General features: G+C 51.6%; 1 protein-coding gene across 2 annotated transcripts in view; it reads left to right on the plus strand.

Moving 5' to 3' along the window:
* Positions 1 to 6073: 6073 nt before the first annotated feature.
* ADCY3 (adenylate cyclase 3) overlaps positions 6074 to 14077 on the plus strand; it is a 90362-nt gene continuing 82358 nt past the window's right edge. The window contains exon 1 of one of the 2 annotated variants that reach the window (XM_045010269.1): positions 6074 to 8470. In XM_045010269.1, coding sequence (XP_044866204.1) covers positions 7796 to 8470 — 675 coding nt within the window. In that variant the 5' untranslated portion in view covers positions 6074 to 7795. The remainder of the gene's footprint in view (positions 8471 to 14077) is intronic. The other variant, XM_045010267.1, reaches the window with a different exon arrangement.

Below are 14077 nucleotides of genomic sequence, written 5' to 3' on the forward strand. Positions count from 1 at the left end.
CTGAGTTGGCTGAATGCCATCCACTCGGTCTGTCTCCAAACCACGCCCCGCAAACATCTCTACATGTTCATGCTCCATAGCATCCACGTCTTCGCTCTTGTGTGTGCCACCTGCAGAGTGTGAGGAACCCTTGTGGGCCAGCTGGTATTTCACCCTAGTCCCGTGGCCTGCTGGGGATTCGGTTAGTAGCTTCTCCATGAAGCCAGGAGCATGGGCGTGTGGTTGGTGCAGTTGACGGAGTTCCCCGACACCTGCCCCTTCTGCAGTGAAAGGGAGACCCTGGCACACATCTGCGTAGAGTGCATCAGGCTGCAGCCTCTCTTCAGGCTCCTCCAGAACCTTCTGCCGAGGTCCTGGCTGTGTTTTTCCCTACACTTCCTTGTATTTGCACACCCCCTCTGGGGCTCCACAAAGTCACGAGACCTCATTAACCTCCTCTTGGCACTGGCCAAGATGGCCGTTCACTGGACCAGAAGGAGGAAACTTGACGGGGTGGGGCTCTGCGACTGGGGGGGCCTGTTTCTGGTGCCTTGTTTTATCACATCTACCGGCAGAGCTTGTATGGGCAGCGTCCAGTGACGCCTGGGACTCCTTTGAGGAGCAGTGGGATGCTGTCATGGGTTCTGTGCTTCGTGTTCCCTTCTGGATCCCTTGTTTTGGGCCTGTGACCTTTGCTCCTGTCCCGGTTTTGTTATTTGTTGCCCGCCACAGACTCAATTCCTCTTCCTCGATTGAGGGGATGGGCCTTTAGTCTTAAGCAGGCCTAGACCTGCCCCTCCCTGTACCCACTATAAGTATACAAGGTTCATTCATGGGTTTGCTGATATTGCAAAACAGTTGCATGGGCTGGGTAAGAAAGGGAAACCAGTTCAGTAGCTACCTAAATGTAACTTGGTATTTGCACTTGCAGAGTTCAAAAGAGTCCTTGTGACCGCTCCTGTCTTAGCCCACCTGTCATGAATAGTTAGTAAAGGGTTAAAGCATAGTACCTGGTGGGCACCTGACCTGAGGACCAATCAGGGAAGAGAATTTGAAACTCCTAGGAGGGAACTTTTTCCCTCTGTTTGAGGGTGGGGGGTGTTGTTCTTAGCCGTCTGGAGTTACAAGAGTCCAGATGTTTTAATCAAGTCTACCAGCTTCCACCTTTCTGAACTAATTTCTTCTAGTCAAGATAGTGAGTATTAGAAAGATACTTTGTGTCCTCACCTAATAATCCTATACTTGCAATTCTGTGTGTTTGTTATTGATTATTCTTAATTCTACCTGTATCATTGTACTGAGAAGGAGAGGGGATTCTCTCCAGAACTTAGCAAGGTTATACCCTATGAGTGGCCAGCTTGGACTCATAGAGATTCTGTATTTTCTTGTTTTTCTTTTAATAAATTCTTTCTATAAAGATTTGATTAAATCCCTTCTACTGTGGATAGGGGGAGGGGCTAAGACACTCTCTCGGTGGTGAGACAGGCTTATCTCCGGGCAGAGAAGGGAGGGGGAAGAGAGAGTTCCTCCAGGGTTTGATTCAAGCAGTTGAATCAGGTATCTCTTTCCAGTGGCTAGGAGAGAGGGAGGGGGGGAGGTTTCCCTCCTGTGAGTGGATCTGTATTTCCCCAGGGAACGTCTTTGAAGGGAGACAGGGGGAAAACAGGGGTGTCCCGGCCCACGTAATTGACCGCGGTGGTGGCAGCAAAGGGGACCTACCCTAGGATTTTGGGGTGGGGGAATACATGCTGGTCCTCACTTTGAAACCCCCCAGTTTCAAGTGAGGGTGCAGACCAGGACACCACCGGTGTCTCAAAATTTGTATCAGACACAGGCCAGTGCTTATGGCTTTGAGGGCAGTATTGTTATTACAGCAAAAGTCAAAGTTCTGCTAAGAGAAACCACCATGCCACCAGGAAGGATTTCTTGGCAGTGATTAAATCTATTACACCACTATCTGTATGGGAGAAAAGTGGTGATCAGGGCAGTCCATGCATTCCTCCAATAGCTCTTTAGAATTAGGAATCCTGAGGGGCAACTAGACAGGTGGTTGGGGAAACTATAAGGTTCTCGGTTCACAGACTCACACAGGCCTAAGGACAAGCAGGGACATGCCACTGCCTTGTCCAGACATCCTTTCTGGGAGGATAATTGCAAACACTGCCCCAAGCAGGAGAGCAAGGAACTGGTCATTCAGGGGAGTGAATGTGTCTAGAAAGAGATGGCTGCCTCATTCCCCATGGATTGCAGAACAGAAGAGCAAATTCCTGGTTCATTTGCTGGAACAAGAAATGCAAGGTTGCAAGAACGGAGCAGTTGAAAGCTACACAAAAGAGAGAGAAAAATATCTCCAAAGACATGTGAATGGGAATTAAACAGATTTTGGGAATGGGGGTTTGGAAAGTTCTAATCAGAAGAACACTTGCCACGTAGTGTGACAGAGGGCAATTTCCTGCAATCTCTCAGACAAACCTTACAGACAACTTAAATTTGATTGAATGAAGTTTAATATCTTTGGGGTCCATTGTATTAAAAATTCAATTGTTTTTGTGTTATTGTAGAATTGTATGTAACTTTTCTTAGAGATTGGCTGATGTAAAACCTTGGGGAGGTGTTAGGAACTTCAAAGAACGGTTTGGAACAATACATGGGTAGTGGGTTTCCTAGGAGGTACTTGGGAGGCCTTTTGAAACTATGCCCTGGGGAGAAAAACCCATTGTTTGCTGATTACCTGCTCCTCCAGATCAAAGACCCCGATCTGTGAAAGTCAGGACTAAACTTTTAATGAGTGCTAGTTCTGAGGGGAGGCTTTTATGCACTTGTGACCATAAAGGAGGAGACTCTTTATGGGGTTTGAAGGCACCTGCCAGAGCCCGTGTCCGAGTTGGCGTGATCTCTGATAAATTTATTAGCAGGTGTGTAGGTTCTTTTATTGCTTTTAATGTTTTCTCTGCAGTGCTCTTACCTTAAGAATAAATAAACTTGCATAGAAAGAGCTATGTGGTAATTTAACTGTGTGGGCAGTTACAGCATTATTAGTCGAAGAGAAAGCAAGGAGGTCTGCTTTGACAATCTGTCTTTTGCTGGGAATAAAACAGTGAACTGTTCAGCCTTGAGATACCCTGGACAGAAGAGAGAGTGACACACATAGAGCAGGTTCCTTTGCTGGATCACTAAGGGGAAATACAGATGCAGTTGCCCTGAACCGTTACGCACACAGGTAAGTAGCTAAACCTTTATTCATTTTTTTCTCTTCTGTTTGGGACTTGTACCTTTCTGGCTGTCATTGCAGATGATTTGTGAAGTTGCTCTGAGCTCCATTGTGGTTGATGGAACAAGTTGAGAAAGGGGATGGTGTTATAATGGGAGTCACCAGATGGCACTGTTACACACAGTCTTCCAAGTTCTTATTCTCAGTTTGTGTACTGTGTACCTTCTTTGAAGAAAGGCTGTATCACTGTTAGGTTTATAACACAGTTTCTTTGGCAGGAGCTCTTGCAAACAGCAATAAAACTTGAAAAGCACTGAACTCAGAAAGTGCAAGGGGACTTGGATCACATTAATGGATGTAGCTTGAACTGGTGCTGTCCATATTGTACCGGCTGAATAGCTTCCAAGGGCTGTCGAGCTGGGATCTTTCACCAGCACTGAATTCAGATTTTAAACAGTTATTAAAAAATATCTATCCCCAAGAGCTCCCCTGCTGCACATGCGTTAATTTGTGTTTCATGCATACACACAATTCAGTCTGGTGGAGATTTGCCTTCACACTAGAAAGCCTTTTTAGAAGTCTGGTGCTAAATCCTGCTAAGTTCTTGGTCTTTGTTTCTAGTGGCAATGAATTCTACTGGCTGATTTTGCCTCGTGCATGAATGTCTGTGTTTTCGAACACAGAAATTAATCCTTGGTGTTACTCCAGAGATTAATTTGGCCTGGAGATTTTGGTCTCAGTGATGTATTGATTCACAGGGTGTTTGGCATTTTTTCCCTCCATTTTTAAGTGCTGTACAAGAGCTCTGACAGGGAATCAGTATCTCCTTGCTAGGGGAGGATGTGCTGGCAGCTCAGCCATCCAGATGTTCCCACATCCTCCCTCGCTCCCAAAGATGCATCCTGCATCTGGAAAACCATAATGGTTATGTGGAGAGAGGCAGCGAGTGGGTATGACAATATAGGGCTTTCTCTCTTCATAGCACTTTGCAAACCACTCACAATGCTCCAGGAAATAAGTATTAGGCACTGTTGTGTAAAAATTGGGTAGTATCTCTTTAAATAGTATGTGAGCCCTCTAATGACACTCACTGTGTTCTCTGTTTAGAAACCAGCCAGGGCAGTAGTGTGTATATGTAACTAGGCTTTGCATGTTGTACACAATAAGTAAATGCAGTAACTTGAACCCCACTGTGCCATTCCTTCCCATTGTTGTGCACAGGGCAAGAGTCACAGCTGATCTGTTGTACAGATAGGGAAACAGAGGCAGGGAGGTTAAGTGAGTCACAGGGAGAGGCCCCAGGCCCGCCCAGGATTAGGCAGCTCAGGTGACACTCGCACCTGCTTCCCCACTCACTCCTGCTGCACAGACTGTCACCCACGCAGCTGGGCTGCAGCCACAGCCGTTCACGGCTGCCGGGGTACGCGGTGGTGCTGGCTGAGCAGGCTGCACCCTCCGTGGATCAGGGTGGGGAAAGAGTAGCCAGGGCAACAGGCAGTGGAGATAAAGAGGAGGGAGTGGAGGAGCAGGTGACCCTAGCCTTCCCCTCCCCCAGGCACTCCTCTCTACTTCCACCCCCCCAACCCAGCTTCTCCCCTCAACTACCTGCACCCTCCCAGCCACTTCCACACACCTGTCTACCCCCAGCTTCCTGCCGTCACCCTCACTGTCCCCCTGCCATCCCTACAAACCCACCTTCCCCACGCCCCCCTCACCCAGCACACCCCCAACACCCCCCCAAACCCAGCTTCTCCCCTCAACTACCTGCACACTGCAGCCTGCCAGCCACTTCCACACACCTATCTACCCCATCTTCCTGCCCAGTCGCCCTCACTGTCCCCCTGCCATCCCTACAAACCCACCTTCCCCACGCCCCCCTCACCCAACACCCCCCCAAACCCAGCTTCTCCCCTCAACTACCTGCACCCAGCAGCCCCCCACCTATCTACCTCCAGCCCTTTGCCCCCAGCCGCCCTCACTGTCCCCCTGCCATCCCTACAAACCCACCTTACCCACGCCCCACTCACCCAGCACCCCCCAAACCCAGCCTTTATCTCCAGCTCCCCCCAACCACTGAGCTCCTCCTCCCTCCCATAAATTCAGCATCGCATCGCATCGCGCCCGCCCCCTCCCTCGGCAAACCCAGCTTAGCCACCTAACCCGCCCCCTTCCACCCAGGCACCCCCACAAGCACCCCTCTGCCCCTCCAGCGCCCGCCCCCCCCAGCGCCTCTCCGCGCCCACTCCGCTGCCAGGCGCGGTGCAGCCCCGCGTCCTGCACCGGGCGCCGCCTGAAGCCGCAGCGCAGGCCCCGCGGCGCGCGCCAGTCCCGGGCGCTCGCTGCCCCGCACGCGGGGTGGGGCGGGGGGGTTTCCCGGGCAGGGGAAGCGCCGCGAGCGCCCGCAGCAGCCGCCCCGAGCACCGCCAGCAGCTGCACCCAGCCTGGGGGGCGGCCGGGGAGGCGCGTGGGCCCGGGGGAAGGGGGCCGCTGAGACGGAGCGGGGCGTGCAGCCGCTCAAACGCCTCCTCCCCCCAGCCCCGGGGGTCCCCTGCCCGGCTGAGCCGGAACGGCAGCCGCCCTTGCCCCCCCCCAAGCAGCTCCCCCATCCTGCAGCAGCGAGCCCGCCCCTACAGCCACAGCCCGCCAGCTGGGAGGAGCGAGCTTCCTGCGTTGGTAGCTAGCCCGCTGCCCCTGGGCACCACCCTGCTTCTGGGGGAAGGGGCAGGGGCTTCTCCCCCTCCGCAGACCGAGGGGGGGTATTCCCCGTGCCCCCCCTTGCTTACTGTCATGAGCAGCCCACCCCCAGACTGCATAACAAAGTTGTCATCAGCTGAGCAGCCTGGCTTTCCTTCCCAGCGCCACCACCTCTTTCCCCCTGCCAGGCATTTAACTCGGGGGTTGTTTGCCAGGGAGTGTCCCTAGCAGAGAGCAGGAGCCGAGCCCCGGGGTGGGTGCGTGCGTGCAGGCTGCACACGTGTGTTCGCAAGCCATGCACTTGTTTGATTTTATTTTCTCTTCAATAATTTTAAGCTACGCCCATTCCCCCTCCTCCTCTGCCTCCTCCTCCATCATTTTTCTGCTGGGTGTCTGTGCTTGACAGATTCCCACCCACCCACCTCTGCGTACACGCTCCAACAAGACACCCAGTTGGGCTCCAAAGGGAAGAAGGGAATTGTCACCAAAAATACAGAGAAAAGAGAGAGACAGAAAAACACACAGGCGCGGCATCTGCCTCCCAAGATACCAGCTGCTGGGCGCGGAGGAGGAGGAGGAGGATGCCAAGAGAGGGACGCTGAAGATGGATGAGAGGAGAATCCAGAGGCAGAGTATGGACTCCGAATAGGGTTTTCGGCTGAGAGGGACACTCGGCTCTTAAAGAGACGTCTGTTTAGTTTGGACTCTGCTATCCATCCGTCTTCTCCTCCAGGCAGGACGTGGGCTCGCCCGAGAGCAAACAGAAGCCCGAGCAAACTGGTGACTGTTAGGGGATGCTGGCAGCGTTGTGGGGCTTCCAGGATCTGCCCACGCCTTCACTCTCCCAGGGTAGGAGACCACCATTTCCCACAGCCCTGCTTTAATTTCAGCAGGGCCTAAACCAAAGAAGCCGAGAGGCTCTTCCCCCACATCCCCTCCTGTCAGCACTGAGATGGTGAGGGGGGAGAACTGGCCTTCTCCAGAGCATGGCCAGGGAACGGGCTACCTGGATTGATGGGGGAGCTGAAAGCAACAGTTTGGAGCCTGCAGAGTTGACAGATCAGTGCCTCTTCTGCTGACTGTCCTCCCCCGCCCCCTTTTCTTTGTTGGCGACTCCGGATACAAACAAAATCTTCCTTCCTTCCCATTAACAACTGGATGAGAATCAGAGACCTTCAGGGTGCATGGAATGGCCGGCCAATGCTATTTATTCCTCTGCCCCCACATGGAGGGGGGAGCAGGTGTGATTTGGGGACCTGAGACCCTAGTGCACTGAGGAATATCGTCCTGGGGTTCAATTTGCAAATGGTTGCTGGGGACGGACAGTCCCGAGAAGACCAAAGCGGAAAAAATTGGGGAGGGAAAGGGGGAGAGACACCCCAGATTCTGGCTTCTCTACTGAGGAGACAGTGAGACATTTATATGTCTTTTTGTATTCTTAAAGGTGTTTTGATTGCAGCCTCCGAGAGCGTGGGGACTGGGGAGCGGCTGGAGGGAGCTGGGTAGTTGGAGTTGCTAGTTGCAGCTCGTGATTCTGTTTGTTTGGCGCCCAGCCAATTGTTTTTTAAATTTAATTTTAGTTTTGATGACTTTTGAAAGGGGCGTGAGTGGGAAGGGTTGGGGTGTTACGGAGCAGCCAGCTGAAGGCTTCAGGATAGGGGGGGGCAGTGGACGTGCCCTGTTGGCTACTGGCACGCTCCCCCGTTTGGAGCCTGGGTTTCCAACTGGAACGTCTGGGTTGGGGAGGATTTGGGTCTGAGGGGGAGAGCTGAGATGCCATTGTTGATGCCTCTTTGCCCTCGCCTGTTGGTTGCCCTGAGGTAAATGGGAGCTGGAGCTCCTTTGGCGTAACCGTCGGCTGCAGACGGTGCCAGTTCTCCAAGGGTTGGTTGGGAAAAGTGGGCAGGCAGAATGCCCGGGAACAGGGCCTTCTCTGAGCCGGAGTACTCGGCCGAGTACTCGGCTGACTACTCGGTCAGCCTACCCTCCGACCCCGAACGTGGGGTGGGCCGGACCCATGAGGTGACTGTGAGGAACTCAGGCTCATGCCTCTGCCTGCCGCGTTTCATGCGGCTCACCTTCGCCCCCGAGTCCCTGGAGAACCTCTACCAGACTTACTTCCGCCGGCAGCGCCACGAGACCCTCTTGGTGCTGGTGGTCTTCGCTGCCCTCTTCGACTGCTATGTCATCGTCATGTGTGCTGTGGTCTACAACACGGACAAGCTGGCCCCCATCCTAGTGGCCTCAGTGGGCCTGGCCGCCGATATCTTGCTCTTCGTCCTATGCAAGTACGGGCTCCTGCCAGACCGTGTCTCCCGCAAGTTCATGCCCTATGTCCTCTGGATTCTCATCGCTGCCCAGATATTCTGCTATCTGGGCCTCAACTTTTCCCACTTCCACGAGGCCAGTGACACGGTGGGCTGGCAGGCCTTCTTCGTCTTCTCCTTCTTTATCACCTTGCCCCTGCGCCTCACGCCCATCGTGCTCATCACGGCCGTCTCCTGCGGCATCCACACCCTGGTGCTGGGGGTCACCATCGCTCAGCAGCAGCAGGACTCCATCAACGGAGAGGCCTTGCTACGCCAGGTAAGGGGAGTCAGAGTCCTGAGGCAGAGGTAGGCCGGCGGGAAGGGGCCTGCTATGGGCAGGAGGTTTGAGGGCCTATAATGTTGAGGAGTCAGTTGGACCAGGGAGATGTTTCATGCGTAACTAACCTTCAGGGATGGGTACAGGGAAATACATGCTCCTGGGGTGAGGTAGTGAGTCAGCCTGTGCTTATGTTGAAGTGGGCCACAACTGGAAGCTTGGTCCAGGAGAACACGTGCCACTGATGGCATCGCCAGGAATACTGGGTCAGACCTTGGGTCCGTCTTCCTCGCATCAGGGGCTTTTAAACACCATGGCCCTTACCTACATGGACTCCCAGCCCTGTGCACCTGGGTCTGGGATAAGGGGACAACGTTTCTGTCCTTGGAGCTGTCTAGTTGCCCAGTGGGGTTCCCCACCAGTTATTCAGAGGATCAGATACCACCTCCTGTTCCTCAGCTCCTGCCAAAGCAAAAATGACCACTAGTAACAGTAGCCAGGGCCATTGCATACGTCATCCCACAATTCCCCCAGCACCTCCTGGCTGCCTACTGTGCCCTGTGTATTAAACTCTAGGCACCTGCCCATCATGGTGATGGGCATTTTAACGATGCCATTGGGGAGAGAGTGAATAGTCTGGGGTGCCAATGTCCGTTTGTGTATATGAATAGTAGGCCAGGGCAAGGAAGTGACTTGCCCAAAGTCGCACTGTATGTCGGTGGCCGAGTTGGGGGCAGAACCCTCACTCCCAGTCCGGTGCCTTCTTTGCATGTTTAATTCTTATGGTGGCCATACAGACATGCCAGGAGAAGCCCAGATCTCACACTGTTTTGGCCTCCCAAATGTCTGCCTGGGGTATTAAACCAGCTGAGAGGAAATATAAACAAATGCCCTAGAACTATTGTATGCAGGGATGGAGTTTGCACACTGGGGTGGGGCAGCCGCTGTGCCAGACCTGCTGTGAGAGGACACGCCCATCTTCTAGTCTATCACAGGGGTGGAGCTTCTGCCAGAAAAGCGGGCCGCCGCTATTCCAATGGCCAAATGCTGGTGCCACTGGAGCCACTAGGAGTTGTGCCGTTTTAGATCAATGGGAGCGGGCTGTGACCCCGACCTTTTTCTGTAAAGGGGAGACTCGTGTAAGCAATCTGCTGTAGTGTGATTTTTTTTTTTTTTTGGTCTGTGTAATGCTCCAACCCAGGCTGGTCTCCGGCTTGTGGATGAGCCAATTTCTACTAACGCTGTTTGCAATGGGACCAGCGGTGACTTCCATTCCACTGCCCGCTTAGCACGCTCTGTTGGGCATTCTGCAGAGGACTGAGGCTGCTGCTTTTGCCGCTATTCAAAAAGACCTTTATTTGCAAAACCCATTGGTGATTTCAGGTGCCCAACCTGTGACCCTGTAGAGGGATCTGATTGTCAGAAAGGCTGCGTGCTCACCATGTGGAAATCAGGCTCCTTTTAAGGCCCCAAATTCACTAGACACTGTTGAATATTTAGGCCAAAGGCAGTGTGACAAGAGTGCCCTACTTCTGTATATGGGTAAATAGGTAGTTACAAGATAAAGTGCCAGGGGATGGTGCTCCAGAGCATGTAGCATAGCTCTGGGTTTGTAGGCCTAGTGAAACTTGCTGTTACTGTGCACTGCAAATGGCTTCCCTTTTGTGGTGCTTTGCATCGGCTCTTAGCAGACAGTGAGCTTTTAGGGGCTGTTGTAAGAGTACAGATTGCTATGGGCTAGATCCAGCTCTCATTGGCTTCAGCAGGATCAGGCTCCCAGTGCAACAGTACTAATCAGAATGGGCTGATGTGGGAGTCAAGGGCTATGTTTTTTCCTTCGGTAGTGCCATAAGGAGCTCATCCCTCTTTACAGTGGTGGGTAAGTATCATCATCCCTGTTTTCCAGGTGGGAAAACAGCAGGTGCGTGACTTGCCCAAGGCCAGGCAGCGAGTCAGTGACAGAGGTAAGAGTAGAACCCCATGTCTCCCAACTGTGTGCTTTGCCTCTGCACCAATGCACAATTCAAAGCATGGCAACGGCCTGTGCTCTCACGCCAGGCCTAGCCACTGCCCTGTGACTTTTTCAGTGGGAAGAATTCAGTCAGGTACTTTTGCAGACAGCCTGTATCTATATTTCTGTCGTTTCTTTAGGGCTTGGCTACACTTGCAAGTTGCAGCGCTGGTAGAGGCTTTCCAGCGCTGCAATTAGTAACCGTCCACACCTGCAAGGCACATCCAGCGCTGCAACTCCCTGGCTGCAGCGCTGGCTGTACACCTGGTCAGGTTGGGGTGTAGCGATTGCAGCGCTGGTGATCCAGCGCTGCTCATCAAGTGTGGACACACACCAGCGCTTTTATTGGCCTCCAGGGAATAAGGAGATATCCCAGAATGCTTTTAACTAAATTACTCTCTTTGTTTTGTTATGCAGCCTCTCTTTGTTTTGTTGTGAACTCCGTGCTTATCTAAAAAAACAAACACTGATCACAGCAAACAGGAGCTATCTGTACCTGGCTGTGAACGATCAAATGAGAGGCAGGGAGTGAATGTTTGCTTGACAGAGAAACAGCGTTGGATGCAGGCTGTTTGCAATTAAGACTAAGGGTTCGCGAACATTTTGTGATTTTTCAATCCAGGAAGCTAACACACAGTGTTGGCTCCAAAAATCCACTCTCTCTATCTTCTCCGCTCCCTGTCACAGTACACCACCCTCCACCCCCCTCTTTTGAAAAGCACGTTGTTGCCACTTGAATGCTGGGATAGCTGCCCATAATGCAGCACTCCCAACAGCGCTGTAAATGCTGCAAATGTGGCCACACACCAGCGCTGGTAGCTGTGAGTGTGGCCACACACCAGCGCTGTTCCTGCACAGCTGCATGACCAGCGCTGTAACTCCCAGCGCTGCAACTTTCAAGTGTAGCCAAGCCCTTAGTCACCACCTAGTCATGTCCATGGGTGGTCTGATGTCTGTGACGCTTTCCTCCTCGATCCTTTTCCAGACAGGCTCCGTCTGTGCTTGAATGGTCTCAACTGTTTGCAAGGGGGCATTTGGTTGTGAGTTGCACTCAGTGGTCTGTCTCCTCTTGTTGCAGGTTTTCCACAGATGTTTTAGTGCATCTGTTCTCTTTGGATGGCCGAGGAAACAACTGGGCCTTGGTGTGTGTATGTGAGACACTGTGTGAGAGAGACCAAGGGGTGAGATTGCAGTTTTGGAAGCAGAGCAGAGGCAGGGTGTGAAAAAGGGTGAGCATGTCTGAGGGTGTTGCCACCTTTTTTAAAAAACCACAATACAAGACTGTTCCCTGTTTAGCAGTTCAGCCCAGCAATTCTTTATTGGGCTGACAATCTAGGCAAGGCCTGCCAAGAGGTAAATACAATACAGTACCTCAAGCATTTGCCCAGGGAAGAGTTGCACAGAGCTAGTGGGTATCATTAGATACCTGTAAACATCAGGGGACAAATTCATCAGTGAAGTCAATGGGGGTTTTTACATCAGGAAGTGAATTTGGCCCAAGACGATTTAGACACCATGCCAGGCAATTGAAACAATAGCATTCACCATTCTCTTATTGCCTTGACCCCGATTATTGGGGCAGCCTTTATATTAAATCCCCAACACCCCTCTAAAGGACAGGTATGGCCAGATCCCATTCCGCTAACAGAAATCTGCACTGGGCAAGTATAAACTGACCGATGCACTAGGCCCCACGGCTCTTTCCTGCCTCAGTGTCAATAACTTTATCAGCATGACGACCAAGTGTTTACAGTATATCCAGTGTCTGTGTCTAGGTTTGGCTTTCACAATAGGCATGAGTAGGCCTGAACTTGGGGAACTTGACTGAGCCAAATAGCTCAGTGTTTGTATGGGATGCCATTTATGGAGCCAAAATAATAAATCAGGCCTTCTGGTGTGTGCTTCAGACCCACAAATGTCTCCTTGAGGCAATAAAAAAAAAGCTGTTGAAAATACATATACTCATTGTTAGCATGAGATCCAGGGTCTATCAACAGTAAGGGATGGTGCCCCTGAAAGCTTATAGTCTTAACAGACAAAATAGATTTATTATCCCCATTTTACAACTGGAGAATTGAGGCACAGTGAGAGTAAGTGACTTGCCCAGGGCACACAGGAATCCATGGTAGAGCTGGGGACCCAGATCTCAGGAGCCCCAGTCCACTGCCTTCATCACAAGACCTTCTCCCCACAACTACAATAAAATCCTAGAACCTTCCCACACCTCTAATGTGCCCGTTTTGCATCGCTGGCCATTGCAGATTTGGTCCTAACTGCCACATATTATGAGTCTGTTTTTGCAATACTTTTCTTTCTTCCCAAGTCGCACATTGTTTCCCTTCCATGCCTCTTAGCAGGAATCATCTACCCATTTCCAAGAGCTTCTTTGCAAAGCAGAAAGTGTCTTTCATAGTCAGTTTTTCTCTCCCACATGAGCTGCTAATTCTTTCCTCCTCAGCTTTCCTGTGGGCCCTTTGCGGCCTGGCTTTTATTTCCAGTTTGTACCCATGGATTCAGTGTAGGGGAAGAATGACTGTGTTTTGCACGTTCGGCTGTAGTAAGATATCGGTGCACTGGATTTTTGAAGGGTTCTGTAGTAATCCAGCTTGTTGTGGGTTTTTTTCCCTCCGTTTTGTCCAGTATCTATTGGGTTTCTGGGAAACGGGGCGGGCAAAGCCCGCCCCATGCTAACGGATCCCCCCCCAGCCTAAGGGGAGGTTCCACAGGGCCTCAGAAACCCACTAATTGCGGGGGACAACTAATAAAAGAACAGGGACAGGAGTGCGGTCAAAGGGTCCAGTAGGCAGTATGTTACCTTTGTCGAGGTTAGTGGAGCCTCTTGGGCACCGCTTATCTTTCAGTAGGGTTGTTTACATCATGGTTGTGGATGTGCTAATGATTAGGGCCATATCAAATTCATGGTTCATTTTGGTCAATTCCACCGTCATAGGATTTTAAAAATCATAAATTTCATGATTTCAGCTATTTAAATCTGAAATGTCAGTGTTGTAATTGTAGGGATCCTGACCCAAAAGGGAGTTATAGGGGGTCACAAGGTTATTGTAGGTGAGGTTGTGGTACTGCCACCCTTACTTCTGCACTGCTGCTGGCGGGGTGCTGCCTTCAGATCTGGGTACCCAGCCAACAGCCACTGCTCTCTGGCCACCTAACTCAGAGGGCAGCGCAGAAATAAGGGTGGAGGACTTGTAAGGACTTGCATCCGAAGAAGTGGGTATTCACCCACGAAAGCTCATGCTGCAAAACGTCTATTAGTCTATAAGGTGCCACAGGATTCTTTGGTGGCAATACTGCGATCCCCCCTAAAATAACCTTGTGACACCACCCTCCACACAACTCCCTTTTGAGTAAGGACCCCCAATTTGAGAAACGCTGGTCTCCCCCGTGAAATCTGTATAGTATAGGGTAAAAGCACATAAAAGACCAGATTTCATGGGGGGAGGCCAGATTTCATAGTCCGTGATGCATTTTTCATGGCTGTGAATTTTAGGGTCCTACTAATGATGTTGAGATCAGAGTGTGTCTTTAGCACGGCTCTGTCCCGGGTTCCGCAGTGCTATGATGGATGGGATGCACCA

The sequence above is a fragment of the Mauremys mutica genome, chromosome 3 (genome assembly GCF_020497125.1).
Source record: "Mauremys mutica isolate MM-2020 ecotype Southern chromosome 3, ASM2049712v1, whole genome shotgun sequence".
Classification (NCBI taxonomy): domain Eukaryota; kingdom Metazoa; phylum Chordata; order Testudines; family Geoemydidae; genus Mauremys; species Mauremys mutica.